The sequence below is a fragment of the Sapajus apella genome, unplaced genomic scaffold (genome assembly GCF_009761245.1).
Source record: "Sapajus apella isolate SASKATOON/1434 unplaced genomic scaffold, GSC_monkey_1.0 scaffold2, whole genome shotgun sequence".
Lineage (NCBI taxonomy): Eukaryota > Metazoa > Chordata > Mammalia > Primates > Cebidae > Sapajus > Sapajus apella.
The window spans coordinates 81,564,403-81,585,447 of NW_022436942.1; the positions used below are offsets into that span (position 1 = coordinate 81,564,403).

The 21,045-nt window shown below is 41.5% G+C and overlaps 1 protein-coding gene across 10 annotated transcripts in view; it reads right to left on the bottom strand.

The window, feature by feature from the left end:
- The window catches only part of SBNO1 (strawberry notch homolog 1), a 61,223-nt gene that overhangs the window by 20,189 nt on the left and 19,989 nt on the right, over positions 1–21,045 (bottom strand). For all 10 annotated transcript variants that reach the window (XM_032243418.1, XM_032243427.1, XM_032243408.1 and 7 more), the window contains 16 exons: positions 20,112–20,273; positions 19,270–19,405; positions 19,085–19,190; positions 18,804–18,957; positions 17,569–17,751; positions 16,616–16,713; positions 14,528–14,679; positions 11,878–12,075; positions 11,249–11,416; positions 10,986–11,161; positions 10,459–10,590; positions 7,457–7,592; positions 5,397–5,509; positions 5,223–5,294; positions 3,439–3,538; positions 793–867 (listed from right to left, as the gene is read on the bottom strand). In XM_032243418.1, the coding sequence (XP_032099309.1) occupies positions 793–867; positions 3,439–3,538; positions 5,223–5,294; positions 5,397–5,509; positions 7,457–7,592; positions 10,459–10,590; positions 10,986–11,161; positions 11,249–11,416; positions 11,878–12,075; positions 14,528–14,679; positions 16,616–16,713; positions 17,569–17,751; positions 18,804–18,957; positions 19,085–19,190; positions 19,270–19,405; positions 20,112–20,273 (2,161 nt within the window). The remainder of the gene's footprint in view (positions 1–792; positions 868–3,438; positions 3,539–5,222; positions 5,295–5,396; positions 5,510–7,456; positions 7,593–10,458; positions 10,591–10,985; positions 11,162–11,248; positions 11,417–11,877; positions 12,076–14,527; positions 14,680–16,615; positions 16,714–17,568; positions 17,752–18,803; positions 18,958–19,084; positions 19,191–19,269; positions 19,406–20,111; positions 20,274–21,045) is intronic.

Consider the following 21,045-nt stretch of genomic DNA (forward strand, 5'->3'; position numbering starts at 1 on the left):
CAAAAAAAAAAAAAAAAAAAAAAAAAAAAAGGCTGGTTCTCTAATACTAAATTCTCAACTGTAGCTGCACAATTAGTCTGGAGCTTTGCTACCAGTATCTGAGTACCATCCCTGACTTCAGTAAATTTTTTTTTTCTTTTCTTTTTTTTTTAAGGTGGGGTTTCACCACAACGGCCAGGCTGGTCTTGAACTCCTGACCTCAGGTGATCCACCCACCTCGGCCTCCCAAAGTGCTAGGATTACAGGCATGAGCCACAGTGCCCGGCCACTAAATTTTTTTTTTTAAGGCATAGTCTCCCTCTTGTTGCCCAGGCTAGAGTACAATGGCGCGACCTCGGCTTACGCCAATTTACACCTTCCCGGGTTCAAGCAATTCTCCTGCCTCAGCCTCCAGAGTAGCTGGAATTATAGGCACCCGTCACCACACCTGGCTAATTTTCTTTGGTATTTTCAGTAGAGATGGGTTTCACCATGTTAGCCAGGCTGGTCTCAAACTCTTGACGTCACGATCCGCCTGCCTCGGCCTCCCAAACTGCTGAGATGACAGGCGTGAGCCACCATGCTCTGCCCACTTCAGTAATATTTAAAAGCTTGAGAGCTCATTATATTAGCAGCCAGTGTTGAAAATCGCTGCTCTATTTATGGATCTCTTATGAGTACCCTACAACAGCCAAAATCACCCAGAATGTTTCAGGAACATGAAGCATCCCCTTCAGCTGGAAAGCATATATCATAATGAACTTTAATACTATAGCAACAGTTACACGCCTACACAAAGTTAATAGTAAGTACCTTTATCGAGAGTAAGAATTCCCGAGCGATCCTCTACATTTATCAGACCAACTCCTATCAGTCCTTGTCGAACATCTGTAAGAACAGGATCAATTTTGACTCATAAATTACAAGGAATGCCTGCAACGTATCGTTAAGTGAGAAAAGTATGTTGTAAGTAACATCATGCCATTAAAAAAAAAAAAAACCAACCGTTGGTGTTTTAGATAAATACTGAGAAAATGTGGAAAGGACTGCCCCTGTTTACACTGTCATCTGTGACCTAGGAAAGTGAGGGTGGAAGAAGGATTATGGGGACCATATTATTAATTCTCTTCATTATCTACTTTTAGATTCCTTTCTTTCCTTTTTTTTTTTTTGAGACAGTCTTGCTCTGTCACTCAGGCTGGAGTGCAGTGGTGAGATCTCGGCTCAATGCAACTGCAACCTCTGCCTCCTGAGTTCAAGTGATTCTCCTGCCTCAGCCTCCCAAGTAGCTGGCACTATAGGTGCATGCCACCACACCTGGCTAATTTTTGTATTTTAAGTAGAGATAGGGTTTCGCCATGTTGGCCAGGCTGGTCTCAAACTCCCAACCTCAGGTGATCTGTCTGCCTTGGCCTCCCAGAGTGCTGGGATTATAGGCTTGAGCCACCTCGCCCAGCTGTGAGATTATTTTCATTACTTATAATAAATAAGTAATCTATCTATCTATCTATCTATCTATCTATCTATCTATCTATCTATTTTTTTGAGATAGGGTCTCATTCTGTTCCTCAGGCTGGAGTGCAATGGCATCATCTTGGCTCACTGTTACCTCTGCTTCTCAGGCTCAAGGATTGTCCCACCTCAGCTTCCCGAGTAGCTGGGAATATAGGTGTGCACAACAGTGCCTGGCTAACGTTTTTCTATTTTTTTAGAGATGGGCTTTCACTGTGTTGCCCAGGCTGGTCTTGATCTCCTGAGCTTAAATGATCCACCTTCCTTGGCCTCCAAAAGTGCTGAGGTCACAGGTGTGAGCCGCTGTGCCTAGCCATAACGTAAAATTTTAAGAAGTCAGAAATAAATCAAGGAGTCTTGATTTATTTTTTTCTGAGACAGGGTCTCTGTCACCCAGGCTGGAATGCAGTGGTGCCATCACAGCTCACTATAGCCTCCACCTCCAAGGCTTAAGCAATCCTCACACCTCAGCCTCCCAAAGTGCTGGGATTACAGGCATGAGCCACCACGTCCAATTGTTTTTGACACTCTCTCTTATGATCGAAAGGAGAGAAGGTGTAGGGTTAAGATTTTATTGCTTTTGTAGAAAGCCAGGAGTAATGATGAACACCCCTAACTAGTATGTCAATATTAACTGTTAACAACACATATCAGTATGTGCTAAAGTACCAAAAGGATTTTCTAGTGAAAAATGCTAACTCCATCTGGGTGTGGTGGCTCATATATATAATCTCAGCATTGTGGGAGGCTAAGGTGGGCAGATCACATGAGGCCAGGATTTCAAGACCAGCCTGGCCAACATGGCGAAACCCCATCTCTATAAAAATACAAAAATGAGCCAGGCATGGTGGCAGGCACCTGTAATCCCAGCTACTTGGGAGGCTGAGGCAGGAGAATCCTTTGAACTTGGTCTCGGAGGGTGCAGTGAGATGAGATCACACCACTCCAGCCTGGGCGACAGGGCAAGACTCTGTCTCCATATTTTACAACTACTAATTGCACAAAATATATTCAGTTTCCCTGGACTACCAAATTCATCTAGACTTACACTTAGGGGATAGGTTATAATCTATTCTACAGATATTGCACATACAAGATTTGTACTGTAAATATAAAAAGTCTTAGGTAGTAAAATAAAAATAAAATAAAAACTCTCAGATCCATATTATGAATCCTGTACTTTTCAAAAAATATGAACATTTCCGGCCAGGCATGGTGACTCACACCTGTAATGCCAGTACTTTTGGAGGCTGAGGCAGGTGAATCATGAGATCAGGAGTTTGAGACCAGCCTGGCCAACACAGTAAATCCCCATCTCTACTAAAAATACAAAAAATTAGCTAGGCGTGGTGCGGGGTGCCTGTAATCTCAGCTACTTGGGAGGCTGAGGCAGGAGGATCACCTGAACCCAGGAGGTGGAGGTTGCAGTGAGCTGAGATCACACCACTGCACTCTAGCCCAAGTGACAGTGCAAGGCAGTCTCAAAAATAAATAAATAAATAAATAAATAAATCTGTAAGCCACATGTATCTCACCCAGTTTAAACAACTGTGAATTCATGGCCAATTTTATTTCATCCAAACTTCCCATTCCCACCAATCAACCCTCACAAATTATTTACCTAGGGACTTTTTCAACTTTAAAATAAAATTTTAAACCTATTTGGCAAAGTGATTTTACTGAATGTACTAAAACGACTTTTCTCTATTAAATCTATTAATAGACAAACATGCTTTCACTGTATCAAGAGTTAAGAGGACCTTCATTTGAATAATCTGTTTTAATAAAGCTATTTAAAATAAGACACTTACATGTACTAGTAACCATTAATTAGAAAGTTTTATACAATTTATGTCCAAAGGAAAAACTAAAATGACAGCAAATGTTAGAACTGTTAGAAAAGGTTTGAGTATATCTTTGTCATTGTAATGAATATTTTTAAGTTACCTTTAAAAAATTCTCCAGGATAGTCTGGAGGTGGTGATACCATAGGGGAATCCAAGTTCACAATGGATTTCATGACTATTTCTAAAGCATTTCTTCCATACTGCAAAAAAAAAAAAAAAAAAAAAAAAAATCAAAACCTTTAACCAGTTTCAGCATTGGGATACTCTTTTAATCACATGACCCCACCTAAATACTATAAAAACTACTGGCAGGGCGTGGTGGCTCACGCCTGTAATCCCAGCACTTTTGGATCACCAGAGGTCAGGAGTTCAAGACCAATCTGACCAACATTGCACCACTGCACTCCAGCCTGGGCAACAAGAGCAAAACTCCATCTCAAAACAAAACAATTATTGTACCAAAGATTCAAAAAATCAATTCTCAGCTGGGCACGGTAGCTCATGCCTGTAATCCCAGCACTTTGGGAGGCCGAGGTGGGCAGATCACCTGAGGTCGAGAGTTTGAGACCAGCCTGATCAACATGGAGAAGCCCGGTCTGTACTAAAAATACAAAATTAGTTGGGTGAGGTATCGCATGCCTGTAATCCCAGCTACTCAGCAGACTGAGGCAGGAGAATTGGTTGAACCCGGGAGGCAGAGGTTGCAGTGAGCAGAGATCGGGCCACTGCACTCCTGCCTGGGCAACAAAAGCAAAACTCCAACTCAAAAAAAAAAAAAAAAAAAAAAAAAAAAAAATCAGTTCAATTATCTTTATACATGTTTATTATTTTTTTCTTTTTTAGAGACAGAGTTTTGCTATTGTCACCCAGGCTGGAGTGTAATGATCTCAGCTCACTGCAACCCCAGCTTCCTGGGTTCAAGAGGTTCTCCAATCTCAGCCTCCTGAGTAGCTGGGAGTACAGGTGCATGCCACCACGCCAGGCTAATTTTTTATGTTTTTAGTAGAGATAGGGTTTCACCACGTTGGCCAGGATAGTCTTGATCTCTTGATCTGCCCGACTCGGCATCCCAAAGTGCTGGGATTACAGGTATGAACCACTGCGCATGGCCACTCCCGACTAATTTTGGTATATTTTTTTGAGACAGTGTCTCCCAGGTTGGAATGCAGTGGTGTGACCTCAGCTCACTTCAAGTTCTGCCTCCCGGGATGAAGCGATTCTCCTGTCTCACCCTCCCAAGTAGCTGGGACTACAGGCAGGTGCCACCGTGCCTGGTTAATTTTGTATTTTTCGTATAGATGTGGTTTCATTATGTTGACCAGAATGGTCTTGAACTCCTGACCCCAGGTGATCCGCCTGCCTCAGCCTCCCAAAGTGCTGAGATTACAAACGTGAGCCACCACACTTCTGCCTAATTTTTGTATTTCTTTAGTTGAGACATGAACACCATGTTGTTGGCCAGGCTGGTCTCGAACTTCTGACCTCAGGTGATCCACCCATGTTGGCTTCCCAAAGTGCTAGGATTATAGGTGTGAGCCACACTCCCTGGCTGTTATGTATACTTTATTTATACTGCTAGTTCATGCCTCTGCATATAACAAACATGAGAAAAATTAACTTCCTTTACTTCTGAGAACTCAGTTAATTCATTTCCATTTATTCCTGTTTTCCAAAAGCAATGAAAAGACAACTATATTGCTGTACTGATCACTCATATGTGCTCTAACTTACATGTGAAATTCTGTCTTATAGGAAGCCATGATTTTAAAGCAAACCCACAGAAGAGGCAGTTTTGTTTTAGACAGTAACTACTTTTCTTTTTTGTTCCCTACAGACACCATACACTATCAGAAGCTTTCAGAGATACTGAAAGTTGAAATGTACCTTATTGTCAAAGTTGAACCTGCTCAGATCCCTAGATTCTGTTGCTCTTCTGTCGCCATGTGTAAGTGCCCCCTATCAAGACAAAAATTTCAATCAAGGCATAGGTAACCTTTTAGCAGAAAACAGGTACCAGAGATCATCTTTTACACAAAGCCACACAACTCCAAAACTCACCAAACTCTCAAGTCTTTTAGCAACAATAGATGCAAATCGTTGTTCTCCTGCCAGTTCAGAAATCAGGAAGACATATTCGGGAGCAGTAACTTGGTTTGATCTATGAGTTCGTCCTGTAACAAAAATGTTTTTAAAGATCAGTGATTGTGTTCACTGGACAGAGATAGAATATTCTGAGATGTATTCCTGGCATTCAACACTAAACTGGTATTGGGAAACCATTAAACAAGAAAACTTACAGAGAATGTAAAATTTACCAAAACACAACAGAATTATAAAATCAAAAACAGGGCTGGGCGCGGTGACTCACATCTGTAATCCCAACACTTTGGGAGGCCAAGCAGGCAGATCACAAGGTCAGGAGTTCGAGACCAGCCTGGTCAACATGGTGAAACCCCATCTCTACTAAAAATACAAAAATTAGCCAGGCGTGGGGGCACATGCAGTGTGCCAACATTGCACCACTGCACTCTGCCCTGGAGGATAGTGCAAGACTTTGTCAAAAAAAAAAAAAAAAAAAAAGAAGAAGAAGAAGAAAACATTGGCTTGAAAGAGATCCATATACAGAGTAACACTAAACCTGCCATAAAACTGCTCAATGATAGAAGTGTTAGCATTGCTACCCCAATTTTGGTTAACCACATGTTGCTGATGCACAGCTTATGTGCATCTTGATTGCCCCCAGACCGTTTTTCAAATCACTGGTCACAAGAACATGAAGATGAAGGGAGGAGCTATGTGCCTTTGGTAAAGCTACTGAAGTTTGAAAAGCATATGTAAATAGCAACTTCACTGACATAGACCTAATACATCCTAAAGTTTTATGAGGAGCCCTGTTCTTGGAACCCCACAAATTCCCACCACCATGTATATGTTTTTTTACAACTTGTAAATAGACAAAAATTGAATTCATAATGCACCATATACTATAAGGTATATCTAACACTCCTTAAAGGCAAAATCTGAGATTTTGAGTTATAAGATGTAAGACACTGGCCGGGAGCAGTGGCTCATGCCTGTAATCCCAGCTTTTTGGGAGACTGAAGCAAACAGATCACCTGAGGTCGGGAGGTTTGAGACCAGTCTGACCAACATGGAGAAACCCCATCTCTACTAAAAATAGAAATTAGCTGGATGTGGTGGCGCATGCCTGTAATCCCAGCTACTTGAGGGGCTGGGGTAGGAGAATTGCTTGAACCCAGGAGACAAATGTTGCAGTGAGCTGAGAATGCGCCATTGCACTCCAGCCTAGGCAACAAGAGTGAAACTGCGTCAAAAAAAAAAAAAAAAATTGAAAAGACATTAAACACAGATTTTTGTTTTAGTTTTTCTTGTGACAAGGTCATGCTCTATAACCCAGGCTAGAGGGCAGTGATGCAGTCATACCTCATGGCAACCATGAACTCCTGGACTCAAGTAATCCTCCTACCTCAGTCTCCTGAGTAGCTGGGACTATAGGCAAACACCATCATACCCAGCCAGCTTATCCATCCATCCATCCAACTAATCCAACCAATCCATCCATCCATCCATCCATCCATTTATTTATTTATTTTTATTGTTTTTAGATGGAGTCTCCCAATGTTGCCCAGGTTAGAATGCAGTATACCGGTCTTGGCTCACTGCAACCTCCACCTGCCAGGTTCAAGCGATTCTCCTGCCTCAGCCTCCTGAATAGCTGGGATTACAGGCGTGTGCCATGGTACCCAGTTAATTTTTTGTATTTTAAGTAGAGGCGAGGTTTCATCATGTTAGCTAGGCTGGCCTCAAACTATGACCGCAAGTGATCTGGCCTCAGCTCCCAAATGCTGGGATTATGAGTGTGAACCACTGCGCTCGGCTCAGTATTTTTTTCTTTTGGTGGAAATAGGGTCTCCCCATGTTGCCCAGGCTGGTCGCAAACTCCTAGACTCAGGTTATCCTCCCACAGTGGCCTCCCAAGTGTTGGGATTACAGACAACTGTGCTCAGCCTAAACCTATATTTTAATATGCATAAATTTACCCAATGATCCAATGATTCCTAGCTATCCATTAAGTAAAATCCAGTGAAGGAACTTACCGAATTGTTGAATTGCTCTATCAGCGCTCCAAGGTAATTCTAAAGTCATATGAACTCTTCGCCTTTGATTTTTAGCTCTCCTATCTGCTTGTAATGAAATACCCGAGCTGGCAGCTTCTGAGATGATAGCAATATTCTATATCAAATATAAGAGAAATAAAATCACCTTTGCATAGCAAGCAGGCCAGTGTCTTAAAAGAAGTTCTTTAGCAAGCCACTTACTCTCTCCTTTCTCAATAAAAAGACTCCCAATTTTATTGCCCAGTCTTCCTTACAGCTAAGTGTGAACATTCTCCAGCCAGTGTGGTGTAGGTAAAATGTATGATGCCCGGAAATGTCTCTAAAAGGAGGAGACATGCCCTTCTCATCCCCTTGTCTCCTCTATTACATAAAATTTAGAGGTACTAACAAGGTCTGGAACAGCTATCTTGGAATGCAGAAGTAACTTGGAAATGGATGTCAACATAATTTAATAGACAACACGGAAGATGCCTGGGCTTCAAGGGGGCATACAAGCCCTGCTCTACCTACCCAAATGTATCCATGAAAGAAATAAGCATCTTTTCTTTTTTTGAGAGGCTGTCTCACTCTGTTGCCCAGGCTATGATCTTGGCTCACTGCAACCTCTGCTTCCCAGGTTCAAGCGATCCTCCTGCCTCAGCCTCCTCAGTAGCTGAGATTATAGGCGCCCGCCACCGTGCCTGGCTAATTTTTGTATTTTTAGTAGAGACGGGGTTTCACCACCTTGTCCAGGCTGGTCTCAAACTCCTGACCTCGTGATCTACCCACCCAGGCCTCCCATAGTGCTGGGATTATAGGTGTGAGCCACCATGCCCAGCCTTTTTTTTTTTTTTTTTTCCTGTCACCCAGGCTGCCAGGCTGGAGTGCAGTGGTGTGATATCAGCTCACTGCAACCTCTGCCTCCTGGGTTCAAGCAATTCTCCTGCCTCAGCCTCCCAAGTAGGTGGGACTAAAGGCGCATGCCACCACACTCAACTAATTTTTTTTGTATTTTTAGTAGAGAAGGAATATTCACTGTTAGCCAGAGTAATTTTTTGTGTTTTAGTAGAGACAGGGTTTCACTGTGTTAGCCAGGATAGTCTCAATCTCCTGACCTCATGATCCACCCACCTTGGGCTCCCAAAGTGCTGGGATTACAGGTGTAAGCCACTGCACCTGGCCACATCTATCTCATTGAAGTCAATACTTTTTGTATTTTCTGTTATTTAACAACCAAAACTAATTCCAACTAATGTAATTCCTAATGCTTATGGGCCTAGATTCATGAAGCAATTATATGAAATAACTAATACCTTTACCTACAATCTTGAAAATGTATAACATTATCTTTTGTATCTATATACATGTATTTTTGAGACAGGGTCTCACTGTCACACAGGCTGGAGTACAGTGGTGCAATCACAGCTCTCTACAGCTTTTACCTTTCAAGCTCAAGTAATCCTCCTACCTTAGCCTCCTCAGTAGTTGGGACTGTTGGGCACATGCCATCACATGACTTTTTTTCCCCCGTAGAGGTGGGGTCCCACTGTGTTGCCCAGGCTGGTCTTGAACTTTTGTAATCCTAGCACTTTGGGAGGCTGAGGCAGGGAGATCACTTGAGGTCAGGAGTTCGAGACCAGCCTGGCCAATATAAGGAAACCCTGTCTCTACTAAAAGCACAAAAATTAGCCAGGTGTGGTAGTGTGTGCCTGTATTCCCAGCTTACTCAGGTGGCCGAGGCACAAGAATCTCTTGAAGCCAGGAGGCGGAGGTGGCAGTGAGCTGAGATCATGGCACTGAGCCGAGATAATGCCACTGCATTCCAGCCTTAGGGACAAAGTGAGGCTCTGTCTCAAACAAACAAACAAAAAGTCTATAGTAAGAGTCTCTGGGCAAGAGAGATGGCTTATGCTTATAATCCCAGCACTTTGTGAAGTCAAGGTGGGTGCACCACTTGAGGTCAGGAGTTCAAGACCAGCCTGGCTAATATGGTGAAACCTCTCTCTAGCAAAAAATACAAAGATTAGTCAGGCATGGTGGCATGTGCCTGTAGTCCCAGCTACTCAGGAGGCTGAGGCACAAGAATCACTTCAACCTCGGAGGTGGAGGTAATAGTGAGCTGAGATCATGTCAGTGCACTCCAGCCTGGGCGACAGAGTAAGACTCTGTCTGGAGGCACCCAAAATCTCTACAACGGTCGAATATGAGAGTCTAATCTACAAGCCATTTATAGTAAATCATCTTAATATAACATGATATAGCAATAAACAGTGAAACCAAAGTTACTAATAATATGGACACGCATAAATATTTTAGACTCAGAATGACACTAGAATAACAATAGATATCACAATACCAAGATGAACTAAGAGAACATAGTATTTTTATATCATGATTAAATATTTCAAAAGCCTCCAAAGCACTCAAGAGTCAGATCTAATTCTATGAATAATATACAACACTCATTATATTCAATGATACAGTAATAAAAACATGTAAAATATTCAGTGAGTATGTGCAATTACTAAAAAAATTTGCATAATAGCTCTGTCACCCAGGCCAGAGTGCAGTGGTGCGATCTCAGCTCACTGCAACCTGCGCCTCCCAGGCTCAAGCTAACCTCCTGCCTCAGCCTTCTGAGCATCTGGGACTACAGGCATGCAGTACCACATCCGGCTAATTTTTTGTATTATCAGTAGAGACTGGGTTTCACCAGGTTGCCCAGGCCAGTCTCAAAACTCAAGAGCTCAAGCGATCCAACTGCCTCAGCCTCCCAAAGTGCTGAGATTATAGCCCTGAGCCACTGCACCAGGCCAATACTTACTATATTCAATGATAAAATAATAAAAACAGGTAAAATATTCAGCATGTGTAATTACTGAAAAATACAGAGTGACAATACTCAATGAACTTGTATTAAAAGGAAAAAAAATCCCTTCTAAAGATAATCTCAATATATGGGCATTCTTCTTTTCACTGAGAAGCATCCCAGAAAAACATACCTTATCACCATCCATAAATCGCTGTTTTTCTGTGATGTTTAGTATTTCCACAGGCACATCAAGTTCAGATCTTGATTCATAAGATATGCTTCCATCATCATTGCTCACAACCCGTCCCTTGCGGCCAGTCATCTGAGGGAGCCAATGTCATTACAATGAAGGTATCTGACTGCGGGGCATGGACTCAGTGCCTCTTTCCTTAAAGACACTTGGGAAATAAAAGCACACGTTGTGCTGCGCCAGGCACTGGAGGATACAGAACAGTACAACACAGTCCCTGGAAAAAGCTGACATGTGGCCACGATCACAAAAGCTGTGTGAAAAGTGCGATAACCAGGACAGTGGCTTGGGACAGACACTCAGATACTGGAGGCAGCACTTCACTGGATCTAGGATGGCAACTAAAGTAGAACAAGAAATCTACGATCTAAAAAATTTAGATTATTATGTGATAATACTCAAAATACAACTCATTTTATAGGGGTTCAAATGGCAAAAATGTCACCAAGACATACAGGTATATTTACCTCAGCAACATTCTCAGGGCCGCCAAGTTCATCGATAAGTTCATCCAGGGTATTAGGGGGGAGGTCTTCAGCTAATTTTTCTAGTTTATCAAGCAGGTCTTTCTTCATCTGCTGAGCCCTTTCCACGGCATCCTGACTTGTTATAAGGCTACTGTTACTGTTGGTGTTACTGTTAGCTAGATAAAGAACATTTGTTACAAGTCAGTACAAAGTTTATTTTTGTTTAAAAGCGTATTTTAACAAGAAAGTTTCTACATGGATACCTGGTGTACTGTTAGGAGCAGGTGAGATAACTGGTGTAGATGAAAAACTGGGTCGTTTTGATCCAAGACCTGATGCTAATAAGGCACTTTGAATAGAATCTGGATCTATACTTTTCTTCTTTTTCTTCTCTTTGTTTTTCTTGTGATCTTTTCTGATTAACCAGGGATCTGAGCATTAAGGAAAGATATACGTCAAATCATTTGTTAAAAAAGTACAGACTCTTTAAAAGGAACAGCCTTTGAAACCTGGGACTACAGGCACATGCCACCATGACCAGTTAATTTTTTTTTTTTTGGTCCAGACAGTCTCACTCTGTCTCCCAGGCTAAAATGCAGTGGCATAACTTATAACTGATAACTTATCACCATCTACACTGGTCCATCGATAAACCATGGGGTACAAATCCATGTTTTCAGATTAAAAATAGCTGCACAAAAATTGAGGTTATCTTCTCACATATATGAGAGAACCTCCAGAAGGTAGGTAAGCCTGGAGCGCCCCGCCAAGCAAAGATTAGAATCTGTGTGATCATTTGTACTGTACAGAAAAAAGGTTTAATATCCCATTTTTAAATACACTAAAATATTAATTATGCTTTAGTGTAGATTCAATATATTGATAAACTTACCATTTTCATCATCCTCACTAGACTCATCTCTAAATGGGTTGAAATCATCATCATCTCCAGAACTCATGTTTTTAGAGCTGTCATAATCACTTTCTTCATTATCAGAGGCATCAGATTCACTTCCACTGTCATCAGAACTGCTACCAGTAAGTCCACCTACTTTTCGTGCTTTTTTGGCTTCTCGAGTTATTTCTTCACCTAACCCCAACACAATCAAGAGAGTCAGCCCAAATTCAATGTTCTTAAGATCCAGTACATATTTAGCTCATGAATTAATTCAAATGAAAAGTGCAGAGGAAAAGCATTTATTTAAGTCAAAGAACAAACAGAATTTAAAAATCAGTGCTAACCTTTTGGACTTCCATAAGAAATAAGGTTATAAACATTTATTTTCAAGAAGAAATTAGATACATTAAGTACTAAGTCAAGATCGCCTTCAAGCGCACAAGTTTCAAAACAAATTCAAGACAACAGAGTAAAAGCAGAACCTCAGCCACAGTCACAATTTGACTGTGTGTCCTATTTGAGGTTTAATAATTATAGGTTTAAAGACATACTCAGAAAATCGATTCATAAAACCTTTTTATTTTTGGACCTAAGGCCTCACTCTGTTGCCCAGGCTAGAGTGCAGTGGCACAATCATAGTTCACTGCAGCCTCAACTTCCCTGGCTCAAGTGATCCTCCCACCTCAGCCTCCTAAGTACCTGGAACTATAGGTACATGCCACCATGACCAGCTATTTTTTTCCCCCCGATAGTCTCACTCTGTCTCCCAGGCTGAAGTGCAGTGGCACAATCTTGGTTCACTGCAACCTTTGCCTCCTGAGTTCAAGCGATTCTCCTGCCTCAGCCTCCTGCGTAGCTGGGATTATAAGGCGCCCCTGCCATCAGTCCCAGCTGTTTTATATTTTAAGCAGAGATGGGGTTTGGCATGTTGGCCAGGCTGGTCTTGAACTCCTGACCTCGAGTGATCCACCGCCTTGGCCTCTCAAAGTACTGGGATTACAGGCATGAGTCATTGTGCCCAGACTGAGAAGTTTTTTTTTTTTTTTTTTTTTTTTTAAGACAGGGTCTCTCTCTATAGCACAGGCTGGAGTACAATGGTATGATCTCGGCTCACTGACACCTCCGCCTCCCGGGTTCAAGCAATTCTCCCACCTCAGTCTCCCAAGTAGCTGGAATTATAAGGCATATGCCACTATGCCTAATTTTTTTTGGTATGTTTTGGTAGAGACTGGGTTTCTCCACGTTGATCAGGCTAGTCTGGAACTCCTGACCTCAGGTGGTCCACTGCACCCGGCCGAAGTTAACTTCTAAAAGCCAAACAGGTCTGGGTAATGGCTCATGCCTATAATCCCAGCACTCTGGGTGGCTGAGGTGGGCACACTGCTTGAACCCAGGAGTTCCAGACCAGCCTGGCCAACACGGCGAAACACTGTCTCTACTAAAAATACAAAAATTAGCAGGGTGTGGTGGTGCATGCCTATAATCCCAGCTCCTTGAACCGGGAAGTGGAGGTTGTAGTGCACCAAGATGGCGCCACTGCACTCCAGCATGGGAGACACGAGGGAGACCCTGCCTTAAAAAAAAAAAAAAAAAATGCTTGGCCGGGTGCGGTGGCTCAAGCCTGTAATCCCAGCACTTTGGGAGGCCGAGGCGGGTGGATCACGAGGTCAAGACATCAAGACCATCCTGGTCAACATGGTGAAACCCCGTCTCTACTAAAAATACAAAAAATTAGCTGGGCATAGTGGCGCGTGCCTGTAGTCCCAGCTACTCAGGAGGCTGGGGCAGGAGAATTGCCTGAACCCAGGAGGCGGAGGTTGCGGTGAGCCGAGATCGCGCCATTGCACTCCAGCCTGGGTAACAAGAGCGAAACTCCGTCTCAAAAAAAAAAAAAAAAAAAATGCTCTTTTAAAGACTACTGAAACACCCAACTCTACATATATTAAAAAATAGGTCTGACAATAGAAAGACAGGTTTTAGTACCCATGCATCATAAACTACCTCTCTGAACCTAGGAAAACTCCTTAACTTTTAAATCTTTCTGTGCTTTAGTGATCTCTGTTTATAAAACTGGAAAAATAAGACCTAATTTCATATGGACCTCTGCCAGATTAAATGGTAGAATGTATATAGCTAAGCGCTTAACACACTGTCAACCACCAGTGAATTGCTCAAGTCCTAATTTAAAACAGAGGGATAACTTGTGCGTTCAAAATTGCACAAGTGACAGTGAAAATTTGTAACCTCTTTTGAATTCATGGAAGGCAGTTTATTGCCAAAATATAGCCACTTTAAAATGCTTACATTTATGGTATTTTCAACATCAACTTTTAAAAAGTGGCCGGGCGCGGTGGCTCAAGCCTGTAATCCCAGCACTTTGGGAGGCCAAGGCGGGTGGATCACGAGGTCAAGAGATCGAGACCATCCTGGTCAACATGGTGAAACCCCGTCTCTACTAAAAATACAAAAAATTAGCTGGGCATGGTGGTGCGTGCCTGTAATCCTGGCTACTCAGGAGGCTGAGGCAGGAGAATTGCCTGAACCCAGGAGGCGGAGGTTGCGGTGAGCCAAGATCGCGCCATTGCACTCCAGCCTGGGTAACATGAGTGAAACTCTGTCTCAAAAAAAAAAAAAAAGTACTCACCTTTCCGCTTCTTTACTTTATTTTCTTTACAAGGACTATCTCTCGGTGAACTGTTGTTACTTGGAGCTGTCAAATCGATTCCTAGCAAACTATAAAGTTTTTTCCTGTCTGGAGCAGGAAAATGTTTTTCAATAAGAGACTGCAACACACCTCTGTAGGAGAGAAAAAGCAACAAATTAACAATTACTGCTTCAGTTGACAAAATAATTATATGTAAAGTCTTATGAAACAGATTGAAATACACCTTCTTCAGTTTTACAAAATACTGATAAACGAGTTCAAATAAATTTTAATTTTCTAGCTCAAGGCTGTCCAACTAAATAAGAATGCAAGTCAAACTACATACATAATTATAAACAATTATTATATTTTCTAGTAGCTTACATTAAAAAGTAGGAAAAAAGAACTGGTGGAACTAAGTTTAGTAATTCATTTTATTTAACTCAAATATACCATAGCAACACAAGTTTTACATTATTTTTTCTTCAGGAGTCTTTGAAACCTGGCTTAGTACACACATATAGCACTTCAATATGGACCAGTCATTTCAACTGCTCAATAGCCACATGTGATGAGTGACTGCCATTACAGACAGGGTAGTTCTGGGCAATTATGTACAGAAAAATATATATTAGCAGGTGCATGCATTTTTTTGTTTTTCTGAGATGGAGTCTTGCTGTAGTCCAGGCTAGAGTGCACTGGTGCGATCTCAGCTCACTGCGACCTCCACTTCCTATGTTCAAGCAAATCTCTGCCTCAGCCTCCTGGGTGGCTGGGATTACTGGCATCCACCTCCAGGCTCAGTTAACTTTGGTATTTTTACGAGAGACAGGGTTTCACCAGCTTGGCCAGGATGGTTTTAAACTCCTGACCTCATGATCCACCTGCGTTGGCCTCCCAAAGTGCTAGGATTATAGGCATGAGCCACCATGCCTGGTCAACTTTTTTTTTTTTTTTTTTTTTTTTTTTTGAGATGGGAGTCTTGCTCTTGTTGCCTAGGCTGGAGTGCAATGGTACAATCTTGGCTCGCTGCAACCTCTGCCTCCAAAGTTCAGGCAATTCTCCTGCCTCAATGTGCCCAGTAGCTGGATTACAGGTGCCTGCCATCATGCCTGGCTAATTTTTGTATTTTTAGTAGAGACGGGGTTTCACCATGTTGGCCAGGCTGGTCTCAAACTCCTGACCACCAGTGATCTGCCTCCCAAAGTGCTGGGATTACAGGAGTGAGTCCTATGTTTTGCTTTTAAAAGGAGCATTTGAATGCATCCCAAGGCACAAAATAGTGAAGTGGCAAGTTTACTTTGCTTAATTTACTACCAGAGTTAGAATCTGCAGGTTAAGCAAACTAAAACAACACCTAAATCATTGTAGGCATTGTTTTTTGAAGATCTCATGCTTAATTCTCAACTTGTAAAGTAGAGTTGCTTTTTCTTTTTTTTCTGAGATAGGGTCTCACTCTACCACTCAGACTGGAGTGTAGTGGTGCAATCTCAGCTCACTGGAACCTCCACCTCCTGGGTTCAGGAAATTCTCCTAACTCAGCCTCATGGGTACCTGGAACTACAGGGCGAGTGCCACCAGGCCCAGCTAATTTTTGTATTTTTGGTAGAAATGGGATTTTGCCACGTTGGCCAGGCTGGTCTCGAACTGACCACCTCAGCCTCCCAAAGTGCTGAGATTACAGGTGTGAGCCACCACGCTCAGCCAACTTATAAAAGAGACTTCATTATATTAGGACAAACTATAGTTACTGATCCTGCAGATAATGGTAATTTCAAATACAGAATGCTAAAACTGAAACTAAACCAAGCTGTCACACATTTCCAACATGTACAAGACAAACAAAATCAAGCCCTTCTGTTAAGTCATATACTCTGTGTAATACTGGCAAAATGCTTAACATTTGAGGATTATGAGATTTCTGTTACTGTTTTCTAATAAATACACTGTTACAGAAAAGCACATTCCAAATACTCAGATCAAGAAAACTTAAAGATGATGTAGGTGAATCAAAAGTTTTGTCTCCAGGAAATGCCCACATTGGAACCAATCTAAGAAAGAACTCAAAAAGAAAAACAAAAACATTACTTGGCAGTTGAAACAAAATCATTCAATTCTCCCCCGCCCTCTTCCAAAGCTTCTAATGTTCTAGCTTCTCCTGTAGACTGTAGACCAATTACAACACACTGGAGAAAAAAAAGAAAACATGTTAGTTACAAATAATAATGTTTGTGGCTTCTTACCAAGACATATTTTAAATATTTAGCTAAACAAAAATTTCAAACAACAATGTCCTCATTATTATAAAACACACATTCGTTTTAGTTATTTCTTCTGTATATTTGAGACAGGTTATGTGTCAAAACCTTACGCAGGAGACAGAATTACAAACAGTAGTAAGCATGAGTGGAGTCCCTGCGTTGCAAAGTTTGTAGTACCTAATGCTTTAAGTAGATATTCACCAAAAGAAAAAACCTTAATGCAATACACATCCATATGTTACTAGTGGTATCAGCTACAGATGACCAATAATAGTGATGTTTACTTTTTTTTTTTTTTTTTTTTTTTTTTGAGACGGAGTTTCACTCGTGTTACCCAGGCTGGAGTGCATGGCGCGATCTCGGCTCACCGCAACCTCCGCCTCCTGGGTTCAGGCAATTCTCCTGCCTCAGCCTCCTGAGTAGCTGGGATTACAGGCACGCACCGCCATGCCCAGCTAATTTTTTGTATTTTTTTTTGGTAGAGACGGGGTTTCACCATATTGACCAGGATGGTCTCGATCTCTTGACCTCGTGATCCACCCGCCTCGGCCTCCCAAAGTGCTGGGATTACAGGCTTGAGCCACCGCGCCCGGCCTGATGTTTACTTTGTTATACTTTTCTGAGCTCTCTAAATTCTCCAAGCAGGCATTTCCTTTATAACTTTAAGAAATTTATTTTTTAGGAAAACCAGATTTTACAAGCAGAAAAACCTCAGCATCCACAAAAACTAAGCAATATAACCCAAAAACAATGAATTTCTTAATGAGTTATTTGACTTACTTTTCCATTCTTGATTTCCTCTCGAGCTAGTTGCACAACCCTTTTAACTTTGGATGCTATACATAAGTATTTGAAAAACCTCTGATGAGCAGACCAGAACTGACCCCACATGGACTTCTTCATTCGTTGTTCGGCATCAATCAGATCTGCAGCTTGCTGAAACCGCTCTCTGGCGATGACCCACTGAAGATACACAAACAACATTTTAGACATTTCATCTTTGAGTGTAGTTATTTAAAAATATCAATTAAATCAAAATAATGTCAAGTTCAAGGCCATTTAATATTAACCTAATAAATCATCTTTAGTAACTTGGAATTTATTTCTCAGGATGCACAGTTGTCTCAAGTTTCTTATTATCTAATGCAGTCATTTTAGGAAATAATGTGATTTTTAAAGCTATGCAACTGAAATAAATGACTATAATTTATGAATTGCCTTAACAAAATGAAAACTTCGAAAATCTGTAATATAAGAACATTGGTCAGGCCAGGTGCAGTGGCTCATGTCTATAATCCCAGCACTTTGGGAGGCCGAGGGCAGGCGGATCCCTTGAGCCCAGGAGTTCCAGACCAGCCTGGGCAACACTGTAAAACCTTGTCCCTACCAAAAAACATAAAACTAGCCAGGCATGGTGGTGCACGCCTGCAGTCCCTCCTACTCAGGAGGCCAAGATGGGAGCACTGCTTGAACCTGCGAGGTGAGGGTTGCAATAAGCTGAGATCACACCATTGCACTCCAGCCTAGGCAACAGAGTGAGAGACCCTGCCACAAACAAAAAAACTACATTGGTTAAACAGTGTATCATCTGTTTGTTTTTTTTTAAATTCTGAGATGGAGTCTCCCTGTCGCCCAGGCTGGAGTGCAGTGGTGCGATCTCAGCTCACAGCAACGTCCACCTCCTGGGTTCATGCGATTCTCTTGCCTCAGTCTTCCCAAGTAGCAGGGACTACAGGGGCAGGCCACCATGCCTAGCTAAACTTTTTTGTATTTTAGTAGAGATGAGGTTTCACCATGCTGGGTAGTCTTGAACTCTTGACCTCAGGTGATCCACCCACCTACCTCAGCCTTCCAAAGTGCTGGGATTACAGGTGTGAGCCACTGTATAAGGCCTCATTTGTTGTTTTATAGCAGAAATACATTCCCATGGGCAGGAGGCATTACAATTGCCAAACCGAACAGATACATTATGAGATACATAAAATAAACACTAGGAATTAAGAAAAATTCCTCACCAGCTTGACTGCTTTGTTATACATTTTTACATAGCTCTGAGAAAGAAGAACTTCTTCAATTTTGAAGGTCACTCCAGTAAAGCTCAGCTGTCGAGCAATGTACATTCCTCTAAGCTTCATATCCATAGCAACTATTTCCATGGCACCAACTCCTCTGAATAAAATTAAAACATACAGTAACTACCAATAAAGTAGAACTTTAACATACAGAGAACGAGCTACAGGAGTAATACATTTCTTAGATTGCTACTGAGAACAGTATATACCATAAACTGCATTACCTCCGTTCTACTGCTTGAATAAAATCACTGAATTCTCTAAATGGAGTACCCTCACCCCATATGCCAAGACGGTTCATATAGGCCATGTTGCGTGGTTCAGAAGCGCCTGAAAAACCCACAAATGAAATAAATTATAGTTGAAAAAATAACCTGCAATGTATGTTTTTAAATAAATAACTACTCACCAGTTGCACTAGCATAAACAACTCTGGCTTTTGGCAATTTGTTCTGAAGCTCTAAGACAGCTAAGCCTGTCTTGGTTGGCTTTGAAGAACCAACAGGACATAAGTTTTTTGCTTTATGACACTCATCAAACACTATCTAAATGGAATGAATTAAGGAATGTATCACATTAGTATTAAGTGCCTCTGATCTTTCAAGAAGAGTTAACTTTTATTCCCAGGCCTTCTGATTGTCTACTTTATGACTGCAAATATAAAAGAAGTCCTACGTGCTTTTCCCCAGTTACATCCTCCTCCCTCGCAGGCCTCAAAGGCATTCACTGAATTTGGAATTTATCTAAACCAGATATTTGCTTTTAAAGTAAAACAGAGAAAATAACCCACTGTAGTAAGAAGTTATTATTTGGTAACTTGTGTAAATAGAAGCATGATTGGTAACCAATTGAAGGAGCATTTCAAAGAGTGGTGTTTCTCAAGCAAGACAGTTAGGAGATATGCTGTGAACAAGGAAGTCTGGGCCCACTAAATTCTAACAGTGTTCTTTCCCTTAGTCTTTTCAGGTATTTTGCTATGTAAATATGCAATGTTAATCCCCAAAGGGGGAATACAGTATTCAGCATTCCTCATAGCTATTAACATTTTTCTAAAGCAGGAGGTTAAATACTGGTCTCCTAACAGGTAAAAAAACAGAATTAACTTTCCAATCCCTTTGGATATTCTAGCTTATCATTAAAGTTTTCACTCCAGCAGTTCATTTAATCTTAGGATTCCTGTTTCCCAAAGGTCTCCCCTTTTATAATTTTGCTGTCATTAAAAAATACAAAAATATTTTCGGTAAAGGATACCACTCCATCGAAGTCATCACCGCACCAATGGAGAAGTTGTTTTAACCTAGTTTTATACTTGCCACCAGACTGGCTTTCACCAATAAGTGAAGAGTATGTAGCAAAAATAACACCCTTTTTCACACTCCCATTATGTTTGGAAGAAATTTTTCCATATTTAAACTAAAAGAAAGAAAAGAGAAGAATTTAATTAGTATACCTTTCTCTCTGAAACATTTATCCCTATCAAACATTCACAAGCAGGAACTCTTGTTAGGCCCATAACAGGCTTCAGAAAACACAAAAGTACAAAGAGACACACATTTTTTGTATAGATATATCCAACACAAGCACTCGACTTTATAGTACAAAAATCCAGTTTTTGGTAGGGGACAGTGGCTCAGGCCTGCAATCCCAACACTTCAAGAGGCCGAGGTAGATACATCGCTTGAGCTCAGGATTTCAAGACCAGCCTGGCCAACATAGTGAAACCCCATCTCTCTATAAAAAACACAAAAATTGGCCAGGCATCATGACACATTCCTATGGTCACAGCTACTCCAGAGGCTGAAGTTGGAGAATTGCTCGAGCCTGGAAGACGGAGGTTGCAGTGAGCTGAGATCGCGCCACTGCACTCCAGCCTAGATGAGAGTTGAGATCGTGATAAGAAAAAAAAAAAAAAATCCAGTTTTCAAAGTCTTAAAAACTTCATCACCAAGAATACTGAAAACCAGACAAACTCCCCCATAAGAAAAAATGTCACAATTTACAAGTATTTATTGTGCACTTACTATATGCAAAACACCATGATTAATTTCTGAGGGATATATAAGAATTGAGCTGGGTGCGGTGGCTCAAGCCTGTAATCCCAGCACTTTGGGAGGCCGAGGCGGGTGGATCACGAGGTCAAGAGATCAAGACCATCCTGGTCAACATGGTGAAACCCCGTCTCTAC